At 55.0% G+C, this 21,478-nt stretch overlaps 1 protein-coding gene across 1 annotated transcript; it reads right to left on the bottom strand.

Annotated features, from left to right (window-relative positions):
- Window positions 1–772: 772 nt before the first annotated feature.
- On the bottom strand, window positions 773–2,743 carry LOC133628896 (speriolin-like). Its single transcript, XM_062018858.1, has 3 exons — window positions 1,564–2,743; window positions 1,213–1,352; window positions 773–1,087 (listed from the first exon to the last, which is right to left on the bottom strand). The coding sequence occupies exons 1-3, from the start codon at window positions 1,961–1,963 to the stop codon at window positions 773–775; spliced, it is 855 nt and encodes a 284-aa protein (XP_061874842.1). The 5' UTR covers window positions 1,964–2,743.
- Window positions 2,744–21,478: the final 18,735 nt, after the last annotated feature.

Genomic DNA, 21,478 nt, shown 5'->3' on the forward strand with positions numbered 1-21,478 from the left:
CTCATGCCCATGGATCAACTCGGAGCCTGGCCGCCAAGTCTCCACGCCGCTCCACCCTCCATGGGCGTTGCAGGGGATCGCTGTGCAGCAGATTCCTCACATACCTGCGACAGCTGCACCCCATGCTGAGAGCCTTTCGGTGTTGTACCTTTCCTTAGATTGTGAACAATGCTGATTTTTAACAAAGGGTTTAATATCTAGGCCACTTAAAGAAATTAAGCCACAATACCCCGAGCCCCCGGCCCGCCCCGGTGCTGTGTGATGCTACCGGCTGGTGATGGCAAGAACCCGCTAGGCCCTGCCCCAGCCACACCAAAGGGCATAAATGGCACTGCGCACCCTCTCCACTTGGGGCTTTCCTGCCACGGCACCACGGCCGTCCCAGGCGCCGAGTCCCGCCTCTGACTGCTGCATCCAACCGCTCCCCCAGTGAAAACGGACGGCAGCCTTGGCTGTGCCGTCATCTCCACTGCCCCAGCGCTGCTGTCAGCAACCGGCACTGCAGCCTGCACCCCAGTATCGCTGCTTGCACCCTGGCTCTGCCACCCGCTGCCCATCCCCCAGTACTGCTCGCACCCCCAGACATCGCTGCTTGGCTCAGGGCAGTCCCCGTACAGCAGCAGCAGCAGCAGCCATGCCAGCGACTCTTGTGGGGCCCACCACAGCACCCACAGCACACGACATGAGATTGAACCACAGCTTTATTGCGTGGCGCCAGGCGGCGGCTGCTGCAGGCGCAGCCGGGACAGGGCTCACGGCTCGGCACAGCCGCTCAGTAGCAGAAGAGGGGCTGCCCATCTTCCTGTGCCAGCTGCAGCAGGCACTCGAGCAGCACCATGGCGTTGGGCCGCAGATCCGGCGGCACCTCCTGGCTGACCACGTGGCGCAGGAAGGCCACGTTTGGCTCGGCCGGGAACCAGTACGACCGCTCCAGGCGGCCGTAGGTGTTGATGAAGGCCTCGATTGCGGGCAAGTGCACCTCGGGGACGTAGCCCAGTGCCCACAGTCGCCTCATCACAAACTCATAGTTCCAGATTGCGGCCACACTCAGATCACGGCTAGCTCCCCGCTCCGTCTCCTCGACCATCTGTGGCAGAGAGGGTACGGTCAGTACCGGCACCCGCGGGTGACCGAGCACAAGGGGGACCAGGGCACACCGGGCTGTGGCTGCGGGCACTGTGCCCGGCTCCCCGGCTCGCAGCACCAGCCTACCTCCATGATTCCCTCGGGGATGGTGGCGGCACTGAAGCCGCGGTAGCGATCCGCGTTGGGGAAGACTCTGTGGACGATTCGGCGGTCAAGCTGGAAGGCGATCTCGCCCAGCAGCCGCTGCCATCTCGGCTGCCAGCTCTCTGCGGGAACCAGCAGCGTCAGGCACTCATCCCCAAACCAGTGTTTTCCCTCCGTTCCTCCCCCGACACCTGCCAGGGGCTTCCAGAGGCCGCCGTGCCAGCCTTGCCTGTGCACAGGCTACCAAAGGTTGCTCCCCACCTCTCCCGCGTGCCCCTGGCACAGGGTGCCCCGATGTTCTCTCCCATGATTCCACCACCCCCCGACACTCACCTCGCCGGCTGAAGCTTGGCTCCCAAGAGGGGGTTCCGGAGGTCCAGCTCTGCTCTGTCAGTGTCAGCCCCCAGTCCGAAGGGCGGGCAACAGGACGAGGTGTGGATGTTGGCAGCTGCGGCACCCACAGGCCCGAGGCCGCTACAGAGCTGCCTGCGCTCTCACCTGAGCTGGGGAAGGATCGCGGGGCTCTGTGTGGCACAGACACATAAGGGGGTGCTGAGCTGGGACCTGCGCCGCGGTAGCCGTGCTGGAACGGCTGTTGGTCCTGCCGCTCCAATTCCCGTCTCAGCTCTTGGTTCCTATTAAACAGCAGATTTGTCATATCTCTCAGCTGGTCAAAGACCGTGAAGAGTCCGGGCCTGACGCCAGGCAAGTGCCCGCTGGGTCCCGGCTCCATGGCCGCTCCTGGTGCTGGCTCCTGTGCCTCTGGCAAGGCCAGTGCCTTGGGCGCAGGATATCAGCAGCAGGTGGGGTGTGGTCCGAGGTGATGTCACAAAGGGACTGGGTTCTCCATGGTTCTGGGACCCGGCACACGCGCCGGCAGTGCCACGGGGCCCGTCTCAGGGGCACCACAGGCAAGGGGAGGCCAGAGGATGGGAAGGCTGCACCGCCTCTTGTGCTGCGTCTTGGCCGTCCCAGCAGCTCCGGGCCCCGTGTCCCAGCGGCGGCTGCTCTCACAGAGTCATGGAATCATTTTGGTCGGAAGAGCCCCTCGAGCTCATCGAGTCCAAGCCCTCACCTTACACTGACAAGCCTGCCACTGAGCCATTTCCCTCAGCACCTCAGCTCTACTGCTTTGGCATCCCTCCAGGGATGGGGACTCCCCCACCTGCCTGGGCAGCCCACGCCAGTCCAACAAGCCTCTCAGGGGCAAAGTTCTTCCTCATTTCCCAGCTAAGCCTCCCCTGAAGCAACCCAAGGCTCTTCTTCTCCAGGCTGAACATCCCCATGTCTCTCACTTGTTTTGACTGTCACTTGTTTGCACTGTGGCGACAGTTGAGTTCGTGGGCGAGGTAAGAGAAACATTTTTTCCATGTCTATTACAAACCAGCACATGAATTTTTCTTCTGCGTGTGCCAGACGGTCCCAGTGAAGTTTTCAGAGAAATCACAAAATCGTTACGGTTGGACAGGACCTTGAAGATCGTCGAGTCCAAGCACTAAGCTGACCCTGCCAAGCCCATCCCTAAACTAAACCATATCCCTCCGTCCTTCATCTAGATGTCTTTTCAATATCCCTAGGGACGGTGACTGCACCGCTGCTGCCTCCCTGGGCAGCCCGTTCCAATGTTTAACCACCCTCTCAGTGAAAAAGTTCTTCCTAATGTCCAACCTAAAGCCCCCTGCTGCGACCCAAACCCATTGCCTCGTGTTCTTTCACTCACTACCACAGAGAAGAGATCAACCCCCACCTCCCTACAACTCCCCTTTAGCTACTTGTAGAGAGTGGTCGTGTCTCCTCTAGGCTAAACGTCCCCAGCTCCCTCAGCTGCTCTTCACACAACCTGTTCTCCAGACCCTTCCCCAGCGCTGCTGCCCGGCTCTGGACACGCTCCGGCCCCTGCGTTCCTTCTTGCACTGAGGGGCCCAGAACTGGACACAGCACTCGAGGTTGAGCCTCACCAGTGCCCAGTGCAGGGGAACAATCACCTCCCTGGCCCTGCTGGCCACACAGGATGCCCTTGTCCTTCTTGGCCAGCTGGGCACGCTGCTGGCTGACGTTCATCTGGCTGCTGGTTAACACTCCCAGGTCCCTTTCCACGGGAAAGCTTTCCAACCCCTGCGCCCCAAGCCTTGCTTTTGTGCCTTGCCACAGTGTTTTCCTACGGACCTGGGAGATACAGGCGAGACAACTGCGCTGAGCAGTACGGGGCTTTAAGCAGCCCCTAAAGTTTTAAGGTCTTGCACTTCAGCAAGGTATGGAGTGAACAGCACAGCTATTTCAACCTCCACTTTGAGAGCACGGCTGTTTGAAGCACAGATGCAGAAATTCCGTGTGGAAAACGTGCCTGCCTTCAAGATCTGAACAATTCCCTGGCAGACCCCCAGTCATTAGAGAGGGCCAAGAGCCATCAGCTGTACACCAAGTACGCATTTGTTGTGCTTATCCCCTCCAGCTGTTGAAAGACAAATGGCCAAAGTCTATTCCAGCAGAAAGGATTTAAAGGGACAACCACTATCGGATGCAGGCTGGGAATGCATGCTGATGGACAGAGTTTTGTAGAGAACAGAGTAAAGAAGACAGGCACAGGCGCTCCCCTCAAATACCTCTGCACAAAGACTGAGTTCCTAGCCTTCAAAGCAAACGGCTGACAAAACAGCAGAAGCAGCGGCCAAATCTGAAAGTCTGGCCTTGATCCCTGGAAAGACACCGAGGATACTGGGCCCGATCCTGCCTTATGAAGAAGGTGGTAGAAAATGTATCGGTGATTTGGCAGCAAAGGAACAAAAAGACAGGTGAGAGCATCATCGCAGGGGTGACAAAACCAGGGATGACCTCAGGGGAATACTGGCAAATAGACTTCATCGAGCTGCTGAGAAAGGGAGCCTCTCAGTATCTCCTCGACCTGGTAGACACATGTAATGGATGGCCCTGTGGCACCGATGTGGCACGCGAAGCAGTCAAACAAGTCCTAAATCACAGCGTACCCTGCTTTGCTGTACCAGCAGGAATGTTTTCAGACAGAGGCCCTTGTTTTGTTGCAGAAGTGGTTAAGAAGGTGGGAGCGCATCTGGGAGCCAAGTGGGATTTACATACGCCCAACAGACCTCAAGCTAGTGGAAAAGTAGAAGGCGTGAACCAGAGCCTTAAGTTACAGTGGAATCAAATACACCAAGAAACCTCCTTCTCTCGGTTACAAGCTTTACCAAAAGCTTAGCTAAGAATACGAGTACAACCAGGAAGAAATTGTGTAAGCTCGTTTCAATCTGCTGGCTTTGGGCAAGACCTTCCAGGAGCTCCACAACCATGTGACCCCACCTCAACCAAGTGGACTAGGCGTTCCGGCACATCCATTTCAACCAGGAGAGTGGGTTTACGTCAAGACATGGAAGGACAAAGCCCTGAGAGCTAAGTGGCAGGGACCTTTCCGGGTCTTGTTGACTACTTCCACTGCCCTGAGAGTGGCTGAAAAAGGATCTTGGCAACATTATTCTAGAGTTCAGAGAGCTACAGCCCCGTGCACAGTCGAACAAAAATCACCACTTACCCGAAAACTTACTAAACACCCTTGAACAATTACAAGAGAGCTGGAATTCGTAAGATCCCAAAGGATTATGTGGCTGAAAAGGTGCATTTTCCTCCTTGGACTGCTTGCCGGCCTAATGAGCGGAACTGGGAGAACACTCGGCAAGTTACTGGCTTTGCTCCCCCATTACCTCAGGAGGAACAGGGTTTCCCTGGAAAGCTGTGCCTATGGAGTGGGCAGAGCGATGCCAAAACCTGCTTGCTCTGGGAGATGGGAATCAAGCCAGCGGTCGCTTGCGGGACCGTGGCACGAGAATAGTGAGCACGCGCATGAGCTTCGCAGAGTTTACCAAAGACTCCAAGCAAAATGCAGCCAAGCTATGAAAAGCAGGAAATATTGGTCCAACCGAAGCTCCACAAGGTCTGTTGTGCTCCAACCAACAAAAAGGGAATTGGCCCAACCCTCGCTGTGCTGCGAGGAGTACTTGTCAGTACTCTCTGACCCCTGAGAGCAATCTCCCCGTCCTAACACGACGACGGAAGGCTACTCTGTGCAGTATTTTCCCCAATGGGTGGCCTCTCTTCTCTTACGAGGCAAAATGGACTTGTAGCGTTAGAACCTACCTTCTGGATATGTGGCACAAGAGCTCCGGAATGGATTCAGCTGTAGGGGAATTCCGGTGCCGCCACTCAGAGCCCTTGAGGGACTACGTGGAGGAGAACCCCGCAGTGAGAGACGTCTTCAGCTTCCAAAAGAGCTTCCCTTAGTTTCAGGAGGAGAGAGGTTTTGGCTTCTTTTCTGCCCTTGGTGTGCCGCAGGGTCACATGGAACTAAAAGAAAGAAACCAAGCCATTTGTTAGAGTTGGGAGCCACCCATACCATTACAGCGTTGAACAGCACCAGCTATGAACTCCAACAACTTTGACTTGTCACATGACAGAAGCGCATGGCTCCAGACTTCTGCATTCATAAGACAAGAAAGTTGTACACATATAAGTCTTCGACTACCTGATTTATTGCCCGTAAATCCTGCACTCATCGATAAGTTTTGCCATCAGGCTTTTTGTCAGGCAGGATATGTGTGCCAAGCCGTGAGCCCTGTCCCGGCTGCGCCTGCAGCAGCCGCCGCCTGGCACCACAAAATAAGGCTGTGGGTCAATCTCATGTCGTGTGCTGTGGGTGCTGCGGTGCGTACTATAAGAGCCGCTAGCATGGCTGCTGCTGCTGCTGCTGTGTGGGGACAGCCTTGAGCCAAGCAGCGATGTCAGGGGGTGCCAGCAGTAGCGGGGGATGGGCAGCCACGCGGGAGGTGGGTGGCAATGGCAGGCAGCGGGTGGCAGAGCCGGGGTGCAAGCAGCGATACCGGGGTGCAGGTGGCAGTGCTGGGTGCTGACAGTAGCGCCGGGGCAGCGGAGATGACGGCACAGCCAAGGCTGCCGTCCGTTTTCACCGGGGGAGCGGTCGGATGCAGCAGCCAGAGGCGGGACTCGGCGCCTGGGACGGCCGTGGTGCCGTGGCAGGAAAGCCCCAAGTGGAGAGGGAGCCTAGTGCTGTTCATGCCCTTTGGTGTGGCTGGGGCAGGGCCTAGCGAGTTCTTGCTGTCACCAGCCGGCAGCGTCGTACAGGAACCGGGGCGGGCCCGGGCCTCAGGGGATTGTGGCTTAACTTCTTAAGTGGCCTAGATATTAAACGCTTTGTTAAAAATCAGCATCGTTCACAAACTAAGGAAAGGTACAACACCGAAAGGCTCTCAGGACGGAGCCCTCCAATCTCCCGTCCCACGGCCACTAAACCTAACCCGTCCCACAGCCTCGCACCAGCTCCAGCCTTCCGCGCACCACAACCCCAACGCAGCCGCCCCGCCGCCTTTCCTGACAGGCCTCCCGGCCCCCGCCCCAGCTCACCGCTCTCCTGCCTCTCTCTCCGCCACACCACCGCTGGCCTCGGCCCTCGCCCGGAACCCCCCGCGCCGAGAGGCGGCCGCCCGGCCGCGCCTGGAACGGCCCGGCCCGAGCTGCCCTGGCCGCACGGAAGGATACTGTCCCGGCTCCAGCGAACGCCTCGGCCGGGCCCGGCGGCCGCCTCCGCCATCTTGAAACAACCGCCACTCCCAGAGCGCCCCGCGCCGGCCCCCCAGCGCCCGCCGCCCATTGGCTGCTCGCGCCGGCTTCGCCCCGCCGCTCCCGCGGGAGAGCGGGGCATGCTGGGAGCTGTAGTCCCGCGCGGGCCGGCCGGCCCGGAGCCTGCCCTCCCGCGGAACTACCGCTCCCGCCGGGCCGCCTCGCTCGTCCCGCCTGCTGCCGGCCGGCCGAGCCAGCGGACAGAGAACTACCTCTCCCAGCGCACCTCGCGGGTGCGGCCGCGGCCGCGGCTGCGGGGTGGGAGGAAGGGCAAAAGAGGTTACGCCCCCCGCCGGGGACGCGCACACGCCCCCATCGGTCTCGCCTGCCTACCGGGGCGCTGACGGCGAGGCCAGGAGCCTGAAAGAACGGCCTCTCAGCCAAAACTTTCTCCGTGGCACTAGGATCACGAGAACTGCTGAAAGCATTTGCACGTGGAAAGGATCTCAGCATCAGCCCTTCCATCTCTCAGCAGCTTGAGGCACGGAACTGTCATTTGTGTGGCCAGAAAGCGAGACATCTCTCCCGAGCCCTGCGTACCGCTGCTACAAATTGCAGTTCGAGAACATCTTCCTATGAATTTTAAAGCCAAAAGTGTCCACGTGATCTTAACTGTGTGCAGATGTGAAGTTGCCATATCAACTTTTGGCTGGGGGGGCTGGGGGGTGTGATGTGCGCCTGCAAGACACGGCAAGAAAGGTTTGGCTCTGAAAGTCCCGTGTTTGCTGATTTGTAATTGGATCTTTTTGCTTTTCTGTCTGGATCTGTGACCACTTGTGTGGCACAACATAGCAATGCAAACCCCAGCCCACTGCAGTAACTTGTAGTCTCTACAGAGTGGATAGTCTATAGGGTGTAACTTGCAGTCTCTAGCAAAGTCCTTAGAAGGTGGGCGATTTCTCACAAGCATTTTGGACGTTCTCATTTGAGGAAAAAAGAGGCTTTTTCCCCATGGCCAGTGTGATTCATATTACGGACCTTCTATGAGTAATAGCAAGTTCCAGAAAGGCTGATTGCTCACACCTCAACTGGCATGGCAGGTGTTTGCTATTCTGGACTGCCCAGGGCAGGACCATACTTCACCATTTACAGTCTTTATTGGGTAAGAATGGAACTAGTCAGACCTTTGTAAAAGGTGCTGAGAGTTCATCTCACTGGTGTCTAAGCTTGGTGGCAAGCATAACATTGAGGGTGGGACTGTGAGGGATTCTTCGGAATAGTTAATAGGATTGGAGTCACCTGAGCTAGTTCAGCTTTATCTTCTGTCTTTTGTCTAACTCACGTGGCTCTTCATCTCTTCCCTCTAGAGGAAAAGGCAACCTATGGCAGACTTGGTTTCCTCATTAATGTTTCATGGAGCTGCCATCTCTCCCTACGCGCCTCTGCTAGAGGTGGCCTTCAGTTTACCTACAGGATACTTTTAATATAGCATTCAGGCTTTAAAGATGGAGGGTCTCTTTGTCTTCATCAGGGGTTTGGTTCAGGTCTCTTGAGAAGTTGCGGCTCTCTCGTTCGTAGACATCTTCTTTGGCTGATCCAATAGTTCATCTGTCATCCCGGCCGAGCCACTGTGCACGATGAATTAAACGTCCCTGTTGTTTTCTTTGATCACAGCAATAACAATTCCTCTGTTATTAGAATCATAGAATCATAGAATGGTAGGGGCTGGAAGGGATCTTTAGAGACCATCTAGTCCAACCCTCCCTGCAGAAGCAGGTTCACCTAGATCAGGTCACATAGGAACATGTCCAGGCGGGTCTTGAAGACCTCCAAGGAAGGAGACTCCACAACCCCTCCGGGCTGCCTGTGCCAGGGCTCCCTCACCTGAACAGTGAAATCTGAGTTGTCCCAGCAGATCCTTGCTCATCCATGGAGGCCTCCTACCTCCTTTTCCTCCTTTCTTGTGCATTGGGACACACTGATCCTGGGCTTGGAGGAAGTGGTGCTTGAAGATTGACCAGCTCTCGCTGGCCCTTCTACCATCAGGCCCTCTCTATTTGTCAGTACCAGGTCCAGCAGCACACCCTCCTTGTTGGTTCCTCGATCGTCTGCGACAGGAAGTTGTCGTCAACAGTCTGTAGGGACCTCCTTTCCTTTTCCCAGAGGATTGTTCCACTTAAAGGTAGTTAAAATTGGAGTTTTCCACAAGTTGTACTGCTTTGCTCTCCTGTCACCTGTGCTGTGGCAGCGGTTTCGGCGTCACGAAAGGCTGAACTTGAAGAGCTTTCAGCAACAGAAATTGCCTAAGTGCAGAGCAATAATATTTCTTAGTCTGAGCTCATTACTTAATAGTTTTGTAGAGCTTTTATAGAACCACGTGGACTTGGGGACAGAGTGTACCCTCAGCAGGTTCCCTGATGGCACCAAACTGCGAGGACTGGCTGATTCCCCAGAGGCTGTGCTGCCATTCAGCCGCCAAGTGCAGAGTCCTGCACCTGGGAAGGAACAACCCCATGCAGCTGGAGAGACTGGGGGTTGAGCTGCTGGAGAGCAGCTCTGCAGAGAGAGACCTGGGAGTGCTGGTGGACAATAAACTAACCATGAGCCAGCAAGGTGCCCTCGTGGCCAAGAAGGCCAATGGCATCCTGGGATGCATCAAGAAGAGTGTAGCCAACAAGACAACCTCAAGGGAGGTTCTCCTCCCCCTCTCCTCTGCCCTGGTGAGGCCTCATCTGGAGTCCTGTGCCCAGTTCTGGACTCCTCAGCTCAAGAGGGATAGATGCGCAAGGGCTCACTGTCCGAATTGAGTGACGACAGAGAAATAATTGTGCAAGTTTACGGCACAGAGCAAATGTGCATGTGCTGCCATTCAAAAGCAATCAGAGAGATGACTTGCCAGTGCTTGATGCTGGTTCATTTGAGCTTAAAAGTGCCATCCAGCTGTTCCTCTGATGTTGTTTTGCTATGAAATGTATATTTGTCAACTAAAAATGACAATAAGGAGTTTGTGCATTAAAACAGGGTTGTAGTGTTGGGGTTTTTTTCATTAATCCTGTTAGGGTGTTGTAAGTGAGGTCTAAATCTTGCATGGTATTCTAGTGCTGTGTCCGGAAAAAGGCAACTTGCACGGAAGGCATTTAAAGTGTGTAAACATACTATGGGTTTAGCGCCTTCAGACTCCTGGTGTAGCTTTTGTTTGGTTTTAATATAAAGTTAGCTGATTTTCTTTTCTTGGAGGCTGTGACTTCCATCCTTCTTAGGCAGCATATGCTTAGTCCCAATCTTGAGATACCACATGCAAAGTCAATGTTGCAGGAATTCTGATGTTCCTTGTGTGACGTGATGAGCGTTTGAAAAATTCGCTTGTTCATTTCTCTTCCAAGTCTTCCACACCGACGCTGTCTTATTCAATTCCTCAGAGAACTAATGGTTGGCTACAGTGGCTTATGGAGGACACATTGCTGCACCTGCAGGAAGAGCAAATGGTACATGATTCAGGAGCTCTATTTCAAGCAGAGGACAGCAGTGCTATTTTAAAAGGCAGCGATGAAACCTACTGTGCAATACTGTTTTCAGTCCTGAGTCACCCCTTGTTCAAGTGAAAAATGAAGTTGGTGACAAAAGTTGCGGAGAAGGGCCACGGAGGATGGATGATGGGAGTCCCGAAGAACCTGTTTTCTGCGAAGGGACTGAAGTTTGTGTGGCGTGACTGGCTGTGTAGGAGTAGGTTGAGCTGGTGGTAAGGTGATTCGGGCAAGAGACAGTGCTGAGACAAAGCTATAGGCCGGTGTTGGAACAGAAATAAATGGAGATAAGCAGTCCACAAACATAAAGGTGACGCGAGAGGAAGGTTCCTGAAAATTTGAGCAATCAAAACCCCCCTTTCTATGATGGAGCTTGGTTGGCTTTTGAAAGGAATCGAGTGATGTGTTGTCTCTGTCAGCAGGGGATTGCCCTTGATGACACAGAAGATCCCTTGTAGCACAGCAGCACTTATATCGACAGGAGGGATTTAGTCTGTTTGTACTAAGTAATGTATACATCAGCAGCTTAGTTGTAGTCGGTATTTTGTTGTGTATTATGTCCTGTGCATTCAGTCAGCTCATGAATGTGTGAGGAGTGGATGTTCCTGGTAAATATGTTTTCCTCTGTACCGGTAACGCTTTCACTAATTCATCTGAAGCTTATTTGACTACTGGGAAGTAGGCATGCTTGCCACTTGCTGCTACATGCTACATTGCTGCTTCACGGGGTTATTGATGGGGAGCAGGGGAACCTTCCCTGGCAGAAGCCTTGGCAAAAGTTCAGCTCGAGAAAGAAGAGGAACCCATAGAACTTCTAGTAGGTACAGGTGTCAGATTTTCAGCACTAAATCGGACTTTATTGCCCGTAAGTACACAAAACGTCGATATTGTGGGAGCAACCGGACAGGTCGAGAAAACTTTCTTTTTGAAACCACTAAGATGCAAAAGTGGGAAGAGCGTAGGGATTGATAAATTTCTCTACCTGCCCGAAGCTCCTCGAGCACTTTTAGAATGGGATGAACTCAAACAATCGAACGCTGAAATGAAATTGAAAGGTGGAGAAATTGATTTTTAAGTACCGGAAGAAAACCACATTGACCTTTTCAGTAGAACTGCAAATTAGGAAAGAAGAAATTAGACACCAATTAAAAGACCAGGTATATCCAGCAGTACAGGCCTAAGGAGTACCAGGAAAGGCTAAAAATGCAGAATTGGTTGTTGTTAAACTCAAAGGAGGAGCACAACCTGTTACGATAAAGCAGTATCCCCCGGAACTGGAAGACGGGCGAGGACTGAAAAACATCACAAAAGAATTTCTAAGATTGGGACTGTCAATCGAATGCTTCACAGAGTAAAACACACTGTTCAACGCTGTAATGGTATGGGTGGCTCCCAACTCTAACAAATGGCTTGGTTTCTTTCTTTTAGTTCCATGTGACCCTGCGGCACACCAAGGGCAGAAAAGAAGCCAAAACCTCTCTCCTCCTGAAACTAAGGGAAGCTCTTTTGGAAGCTGAAGACGTCTCTCACTGCGGGGTTCTCCTCCACGTAGTCCCTCAAGGGCTCTGAGTGGCGGCACCGGAATTCCCCTAGAGCTGAATCCATTCCGGAGCTCTTGTGCCACATATCCAGAAGGTAGGTTCTAACGCTACAAGTCCATTTTGCCTCGTAAGAGAAGAGAGGCCACCCATTGGGGAAAATACTGCACAGAGTAGCCTTCCGTCATCGTGTTAGGACGGGGAGATTGCTCTCAGGGGTCAGAGAGTACTGACAAGTACTCTTCGCAGCACAGCGAGGGTTGGGCCAATTCCCTTTTTGTTGGTTGGAGCACAACAGACCTTGTGGAGCTTCGGTTGGACCAATATTTCCTGCTTTTCATAGCTTGGCTGCATTTTGCTTGGAGTCTTTGGTAAACTCTGCGAAGCTCATGCGCGTGCTCACTGTTCTCGTGCCACGGTCCCGCAAGCGACCGCTGGCTTGATTCCCATCTCCCAGAGCAAGCAGGTTTTGGCATCGCTCTGCCCACTCCATAGGCACAGCTTTCCAGGGAAACCCTGTTCCTCCTGAGGTAATGGGGGAGCAAAGCCAGTAACTTGCCGAGTGTTCTCCCAGTTCCGCTCATTAGGCCGGCAAGCAGTCCAAGGAGGAAAATGCACCTTTTCAGCCACATAATCCTTTGGGATCTTACGAATTCCAGCTCTCTTGTAATTGTTCAAGGGTGTTTAGTAAGTTTTCGGGTAAGTGGTGATTTTTGTTCGACTGTGCACGGGGCTGTAGCTCTCAGAACTCTAGAATAATGTTGCCAAGATCCTTTTTCAGCCACTCTCAGGGCAGTGGAAGTAGTCAACAAGACCCGGAGAGGTCCCTGCCACTTAGCTCTCAGGGCTTTGTCCTTCCATGTCTTGACGTAAACCCACTCTCCTGGTTGAAATAGATTTGCCGGAACGCCTAGTCCACTTGGTTGAGGTGGGGTCACGTGGTTGTGGAGCTCCTGGAAGGTCTTGCCCAAAGCCAGCAGATTGAAACGAGCTTACACAATTTCTTCCTGGTTGTACTCGTATTCTTAGCTAAGCTTTTGGTAAAGCTTGTAACCGAGAGAAGGAGGTTTCTTGGTGTATTTGATTCCACTGTAACTGAAAGGTCTGGTTCACGCCTTCTACTTTTCCACTAGCTTGAGGTCTGTTGGGCGTATGTAAATCCCACTTGGCTCCCAGATGCGCTCCCACCTTCTTAACGTCTTCTGCAACAAAACAAGGGCCTCTGTCTGAAATCATTCCTGCTGGTACAGCAAAGCAGGGTATGCTGTGATTTAGGACTTGTTTGACTGCTTCCCGTGCCACATCAGTGCCACAGGGCCATCCATTACATGTGTCTACCAGGTCGAGGAGATACTGAGAGGCTCCCTTTCTCAGCAGCTCGGTGAAGTCTATTTGCCAGTATTCCCCTGAGGTCATCCCTGGTTTTGTCACCCCTGCAATGATGCTCTCACCTGTGTTAGGTCACTTTTCAACTCCTGGCTGGACCCCTTGGCGGGGTCCTCTCTTATTACACCTATTTCTTATGATTTATTTTGAGGCCTAGTCGCCTCTGAGGGGTTGTTGCCCAGCCATCTTTTTGTTCCTTTGCTGCCAAATCACCGATACATTTTCTACCACCTTCTTCATAAGGCAGGATCGGGCCCAGTATCCTCAGTGTCTTTTCAGGGATCAAGGCCAGACCTTCAGATTTGGCCGCTGCTTCTGCTGTTTTGTCAGCCGTTTGCTTTGAAGGCTAGGAACTCAGTCTTTGTGCAAAGGTATTTGAGGGGAGCGCCTGTGCCTGTCCTCTTTACTCTGTTCTCTACAAACCTCTGTCCATCAGCATGCATTCCCAGCCTGCATCCGATAGTGGTTGTCCCTTTAAATCCTTTCTGCTGCAATAGACTTTGGCCATTTGTCTTTCAACAGCTGGAGGGGATAAGCACAACAAACGCGTACTTGGTGTACAGCTGATGGCTCTTGGCCCACTCTAATGACTGGGGGTCTGCCAGGGAATTTTTCAGATCTTGAAGGCAGGCACATTCTCCACACGAAATTTCTGCATCTGTGCTTCAAACAGCCGTGCTCTCAAAGTGGAGGTTGAAATAGTTGTGCTGTTCACTCCATACCTTGCTGAAGTGCAAGACCTTAAAACTGTAGGGGCTGCTTAAAGCCCAGTACTGCTCAGCACAGTTGTCTTGCCTGTATCTCCCAGGTCCGTAGGAAAGCACTGTGGCAAGGCACAAAAGCAAGGCTTGGGGCGCAGGGGCTGGAAAGCTTTCCCGTGGAAAGGGACCTGGGAGTGTTAACCAGCAGCCAGATGAACATCAGCCAGCAGCGTGCCCAGCTGGCCAAGAAGGACAAGGGCATCCTGTGTGGCCAGCAGGGCCAGAGAGGTGATTGTTCCCCTGCACTGGGCACTGGTGAGGCTCAACCTCGAGTGCTGTGTCCAGTTCTGGGCCCCTCAGTGCAAGAAGGAACGCAGGGGCCGGAGTGTGTCCAGAGCCGGGCAGCAGCGCTGGGGAAGGGTCTGGAGAACAGGTTGTGTGAAGAGCAGCTGAGGGAGCTGGGGGCGTTTAGCCTAGAGGAGACACGACCACTCTCTACAAGTAGCTAAAGGGGAGTTGTAGGGAGGTGGGGGTTGATCTCTTCTCTGCGGTAGTGAGTGAAAGAACACGAGGCAATGGGTTTGGGTCGCAGCAGGGGGCTTTAGGTTGGACATTAGGAAGAACTTTTTCACTGAGAGGGTGGTTAAACATTGGAACGGGCTGCCCAGGGAGGCAGCAGCGGTGCAGTCACCGTCCCTAGGGATATTGAAAAGACATCTAGATGAAAGACGGAGGGATATGGTTTAGTTTAGGGATGGGCTTGGCAGGGTCAGCTTAGTGCTTGGACTCGACGATCTTCAAGGTCCTGTCCAACCGTAACGATTTTGTGATTTCTCTGAAAACTTCACTGGGACCGTCTGGCAGACGCAGAAGAAAAATTCATGTGTTGGTTTGTAATAGACATGGAAAAAATGTTTCTCTTAACTCGCCCACGAACTCAACTGTGGCCACAGTGCAAACAAGTGACAGTCAAAACAAGTGAGAGACCTGGGGATGTTCAGCCTGGAGAAGAAGAGCCTTGGGTTGCTTCAGGGGAGGCTTAGCTGGGAAATGAGGAAGAACTTTGCCCCTGAGAGGCTTGTTGGACTGGCGTGGGCTGCCCAGGCAGGTGGGGGAGTCCCCATCCCTGGAGGGATCCCAAAGCAGTAGAGCTGAGGTGCTGAGGGAAATGGCTCAGTGGCAGGCTTGTCAGTGTAAGGTGAGGGCTTGGACTCGAGCTCGAGGGGCTCTTCCGACCAAAATGATTCCATGACTCTGTGAGAGCAGCCGCCGCTGGGACACGGGGCCCGGAGCTGCTGGGACGGCCAAGACGAAGCACAAGAGGCGGTGCAGCCTTCCCATCCTCTGGCCTCCCCTTGCCTGTGGTGCCCCTGAGACGGGCCCCGTGGCACTGCCGGCGCGTGTGCCAGGTCCCAGAACCATGGAGAACCCAGTCCCTTTGTGACATCACCTCGGACCACACCCCACCTGCTGCTGATATCCTGCGCCCAAGGCACTGGCCTTGCCAGAGGCACAGGAGCCAGCACCAGGAGCGGCCATGGAGCCGGGACCCAGCGGGCACTTGCCTGGCGTCAGGCCCGGACTCTTCACGGTCTTTGACCAGCTGAGAGATATGACAAATCTGCTGTTTAATAGGAACCAAGAGCTGAGACGGGAATTGGAGCGGCAGGACCAACAGCCATTCCAGCACGGCTACCGCGGCGCAGGTCCCAGCTCAGCACCCCCTTATGTGTCTGTGCCACACAGAGCCCCGCGATCCTTCCCCAGCTCAGGTGAGAGCGCAGGCAGCTCTGTAGCGGCCTCGGGCCTGTGGGTGCCGCAGCTGCCAACATCCACACCTCGTCCTGTTGCCCGCCCTTCGGACTGGGGGCTGACACAGACAGACCAGAGCTGGACCTCCGGAACCCCCTCTTGGGAGCCAAGCTTCAGCCGGCGAGGTGAGTGCGCGGGGGTGGTGGAATCATGGGAGATAACAGCGGGGCGCCCTGTGCCAGGGGCACGCGGGAGAGCTGGGGAGCAACCTTTGGTAGCCTGTGCACAGGCAAGGCTGGCACGGCAGCCTCTGGAAGCCCCTGGCAGGTGTCGGGGGAGGAACGGAGGGAAAACACAGGTTTGGGGATGAGTGCCTGACGCTGCTGGTTCCCGCAGAGAGCTGGCAGCCGAGATGGCAGCAGCTGCTGGGCGAGATCGCCTTCCAGCTTGACCGCCGAATCGTCCACAGAGTCTTCCCCAACGCGGATCGCTACCGCGGCTTCAGTGCCGCCACCATCCCCGAGGGAATCATGGAGGTAGGCTGGTGCTGCGAGCCGGGGAGCCGGGCACAGTGCCCGCAGCCACGGCCCGGTGCGCCCTGGTCCCCCTTGTGCTCGGTCACCCGCGGGTGCCGGTACTGACCGTACCCTCTCTGCCACAGATGGTCGAGGAGACGGAGCGGGGAGCTAGCCGTGATCTGAGCGTGGCCGCAATCTGGAACTATGAGTTTGTGATGAGGCAACTGTGGGCACTGGGCTACGTCCCCGAGGTGCACTTGCCCGCAATCGAGGCCTTCATCAACACCTACGGCCGCCTGGAGCGGTCGTACTGGTTCCCGGCCGAGCCAAACGTGGCCTTCCTGCGCCACGTGGTCAGCCAGGAGGTGCCGCCGGATCTGCGGCCCAACGCCATGGTGCTGCTCGAGTGCCTGCTGCAGCTGGCACAGGAAGATGGGCAGCCCCTCTTCTGCTACTGAGCGGCTGTGCCGAGCCGTGAGCCCTGTCCCGGCTGCGCCTGCAGCAGCCGCCGCCTGGTGCCACGCAATAAAGCTGTGGGTCAATCTCATGTCGTGTGCTGTGGGCTTCTTCCTAAGCAGCAAAAAGCATAAGGATGGCAATGCACCTGCTGGTTGCACAAGAGAATAGCAATATTGATTAAGAAAGATACGTAACCATCTGCCCTATGGATCCTCCCACAGGGGAGGCCACCAGTGAGTCAGTGCAGGGCGCCCAGCTTTATAGGCAAAACCCCACGAGTCAGTGGGAGGTGCATTTTCTTCAGGCAGAGACCCCTGGGCTATCTTCCTCCGTGCTGGATTTTGCCTGGGCTGGCCACGAATGGCAGAGGAATCCAAGGGAGCTCTCCAGAAAGCAATCCATTTCTCCACCGCTCTCTATTTCTTAACCCGTCAGTGCCCGCTGATGGCTGCTAAGAAAATGCCGCCACTTTTTCACTGAGAGGGTGGTTAAACATTGGAACGGGCTGCCAGTTTAGGGATGGGCTTGGCAGGGTCAGCTTAGTGCTTGGACTCGACGATCTTCAAGGTCCTGTCCAACCGTAACGATTTTGTGATTTCTCTGAAAACTTCACTGGGACCGTCTGGCACACGCAGAAGAAAAATTCATGTGTTGGTTTGTAATATACACGGAAAAAAATGTTTCTCTTAACTCGCCCACGAACTCAGCTGTGGCCACAGTGCAAACAAGTGACAGTCAAAACAAGTGAGAGACCTGGGGATGTTCAGCCTGGAGAAGAAGAGGCTGGGGAGAGACACAATCACGCCCTGCAACTCCCTGACAGGAGGCTGTAGTGAGGTTAGGGGTGGGAGTCGGTGTCTCCTCCCCAGTCATGAATGACAGGACAAGAGGAAGCGGCCTCGGGTTGTTCCAGGGGAGCCTTAGCTGGGAAATGAGGAAGAACTTTGCCCCTGAGAGGCTTGTTGGACTGGCGTGGGCTGCCCAGGCAGGTGTGGGAGTCCCCATCCCTGGAGGGATGCCAAAGCAATAGAGCTGAGGTGCTGGGGGAAATGGCTCAGTGGCAGGCTTGTCAGTGTGAGGTGAGGGCTTGGACTCGATGAGCTTGAGGGGCTCTTCCGACCAAAATGATTCCATGACTCTGTGAAAGCAGGCGGCGCTGGGTTGGTGCCCCCGAGACGGGCCCTGTGGCACTGCGGGGCGTGTGCCGGGTCCAAGCACCATGGAGGACCCAGTCCCTTTGTGACATCACCTCGGACCACACCCCACCTGCTGCTGATATCCTGCGCCCAAGGCAGTGGCCTTGCCAGAGGCTCAGGAGCCAGCACCGGGAGTGGCCATGGAGCCGGGACCCAGCGGGTACATGCCTCACAACAGGACCTTGATTGTCAACCAGATAGATCATGTGGAACGCCAATTACTGGCGATCAGGGCTGAGAATCAAGAGCTGGAGTGGGAACTGGAGCGACGGAACCAACAGCGGTTCCAGCACGGCAGTCGCGGCGCAGGGCCCAGCTCAGCACCCACCTATGTGTCTGTGCCCCACGGAGCCCCGCGATCCTTCCCCAGCTCAGGTGAGAGCGCAGGCAGCTCTGTAGCGGCCTCGGGCCTGTGGGTGCCGCAGCTGCCAACATCCACACCTCGTCCTGTTGCCCGCCCTTCGGACTCGGGGCTGACAGTGACAGACCAGAGCTGGACCTCCGGAACCGCCTCTTGGGAGCCGAGCTTCAGCCGGCGAGTTGAGTGTGGGGGGGTGGTGGAATCATGGGAGATAACAGCGGGGCTCCCTGTGCCAGGGGCACGCGGGAGAGCTGGGGAGCAACCTTTGGTAGCCTGTGCACAGGCAAGGCTGGCACGGCGGCCTCTGGAAGCCCCTGGCAGGTGTCGGGGGAGGAACGGAGGGAAAACACTGGTTTGGGGATGAGTGCCTGATGCTGCTGGTTCCCGCAGAGAGCTGGCAGCCGAGATGGCAGCAGCTGCTGGGCGAGATCGCCTTCCAGCTTGACCGCCGAATCGTCCACAGCGTCTTCCCCAACGCGGATCGCTACCGCGGCTTCAGTGCCGCCACCATCCCCGAGGGAATCGTGGAGGTAGGCTGGTGCTGCGAGCCGGGGAGCCGGGCACAGTGCCCACAGCCACGGCCCGGTGCGCCCTGGTCCCCCTTGTGCTCGGTCACCTGCGGGTGCCAGTGCTGACCGTACCCTTTCTGCCACAGATGATCCTCAGAACGGAGCGGGGAGATAGACATCTGTGCAGGGCTGCATTCCGGAACTATGAGTTTCTGATGAGGCGACTGTGGGCACTGGGCTACGTCCCCGAGGTGCACTTGCCCGCAATCGAGGCCTTCATCAAAACCTACGGCCGCCTGGAGCAGTCGTACTGGTTCCCGGCCGAGCCAAACGTGGCCTTCCTGCGCCACGTGGTCAGCCAGGAGGTGCCGCCGGATCTGCGGCCCAACGCCATGGTGCTGCTCGAGTGCCTGCTGCAGCTGGCACAGGAGGACGGGCAGCCCCTCTTCTGCTACTGAGCAGCTGCTGCCAAGCTGTGAGCCCTGTCCCGGCTGTGTCTGCAGCAGCCGCCGCCTGGCGCCACGCAATAAAGCTGTGGTTCAATCTCATGTCGTGTGCTGTGGGTGTTGTGGTGGGCCCCACAAGAGTCGCTGGCATGGCTGCTGCTGCTGCTGCTGTACGGGGACTGCCCTGAGCCAAGCAGCGATGTCTGGGGGTGCGAGCAGTACCGGGGGATGGGCAGCGGGTGGCAGAGCCAGGGTGCAAGCAGCGATACTGGGGTGCAGGCCGCAGTGCCGGTTGCTGACAGCAGCGCTGGGGCAGTGGAGATGACGGCACAGCCAAGGCTGCCGTCCGTTTTCACTGGGGGAGCGGTTGGATGCAGCAGTCAGAGGCGGGACTCGGCACCTGGGACGGCCGTGGTGCCGTGGCAGGAAAGCCCCAAGTGGAGAGGGTGCGCAGTGCCATTTATGCCCTTTGGTGTGGCTGGGGCAGGGCCTAGCGGGTTCTTGCCATCACCAGCCGGTAGCATCACACAGCACCGGGGCGGGCCGGGGGCTCGGGGTATTGTGGCTTAATTTCTTTAAGTGGCCTAGATATTAAACCCTTTGTTAAAAATCAGCATTGTTCACAATCTAAGGAAAGGTACAACACCGAAAGGCTCTCAGCATGGGGTGCAGCTGTCGCAGGTATGTGAGGAATCTGCTGCACAGCGATCCCCTGCAACGCCCATGGAGGGTGGAGCGGCGTGGAGACTTGGCGGCCAGGCTCCGAGTTGATCCATGGGCATGAGCTGGTCCTCTAGAGGTGGTAAGCGGCACATCTAGCCCCTTGAGCAAAGGTCTGTGAAATCTTGATGAATTGCTATCCTTTGCGCGAACTTTGCTCGTTTTGATGTCATTTGAATACCGAAGCACAGCTCCATCCCAAAGGCTACCTGCCTCCAAGGCGCCACCACTCCTTGAGTCTGTGCCCTGAATTGTGTGTCAGCTCTACCTTGAAGTGCGAGGCGAGAGAATCTTACACCAACCCTAATAAAGGTATTTATGATTAAAGGCACTCGAGTGTTGTAGTGGTGCAAGCTGTATTCATTCAAAGGTTTGGAGAGGCTTAGTTCTGCTGAAGTTCCACAGTCCTTTACAACTCTTGTTGCTGCTATTTGAAATTTTGAGCCTTGCCTGATGCTGTTCAGTGCCTTTTGCCACCCTGGACACATTTCCCCTTGATTTCGCCTTGAATTCAACTACTGCTTTGCCTTCCACCTTGTCACAGGGTCTCCCTGTGTAGCTTTTAATCATCTCACAGTCGTCTGCTAGAAAGAAAAAGGTATCGGTAACTGTTGTAGTGGTGCAGGCTACAGCTATGCTCATTCAAAGGTTTAGAGAGGCTAGGTAATGCATGTGCAGAGACATACACGGGCAACGTAGTACAACCAACAGAGCTGACTCAAAGCCACACTGCCTTTGCTAGCTACTTCCTTCTATGCTGCTTTCACCCGTGGGATCACCCAGGGCCCACCTGATTAACTCACAGCACCTGTTTCTGATACTTGGAAGCAGCTTGCCAGCTGCATTAACTTGTCCCTACCATCTTTATTCAAGCTGGCTGGTCCAAGTCATATTTGTGCCTACAGTTTCCCCTCCTTTTCTTTTTGGACCAGCCAGCCTTCGGCAACACATTTCAAAATTAAAGGCACATGAAGAAAACATAAACATCTTTACCCGTGGCCATGACTTTACAACAAAAGGTCAAGAACAGCTACATCGCCGAACAACAGAACACAAAAATCCATAGACTCAAAGTAAACATAATCTGATATATGTTGCTAGGAGGGACGCATACTGGCGAGAAGGGATGAGTTCACTGTACTTCCACGGACGTTTCTGGTTCCCGAATGTAGGTGCGGACTTTTCTTCAACTTCTTTAGCATGCTTATCTGTGAGCGTTATCTGTAAGTTGGAAATATCTCTTCCTCCGTAGAAAACACACCATTTTTGCTTTCAAGTTTCCATTGGCCGTCTTGTTACGTTCTTCCGTTCTTTTAATGAGATACAGATTGCTGGAGGAATTTACAGCAGCATACGTGGTGCCACGGTTGTCAGGCTTTACATTTTAATAGGGTGATGGATTGAGGGTGAATCACTTGGTTCTTTCCTCAAGAAATCTTGAAATCTACCATCTCGTGATCCCCGCAGCCAAGGTTGCCTCCAACCTCCACATCTCCAACCCGACCCTCCTTATTTGTCAGCACCAGCTCCAGCAGCACACCCCTCCTCGTTGGTT

The sequence above is a fragment of the Colius striatus genome, chromosome Z (genome assembly GCF_028858725.1).
Source record: "Colius striatus isolate bColStr4 chromosome Z, bColStr4.1.hap1, whole genome shotgun sequence".
Classification (NCBI taxonomy): domain Eukaryota; kingdom Metazoa; phylum Chordata; class Aves; order Coliiformes; family Coliidae; genus Colius; species Colius striatus.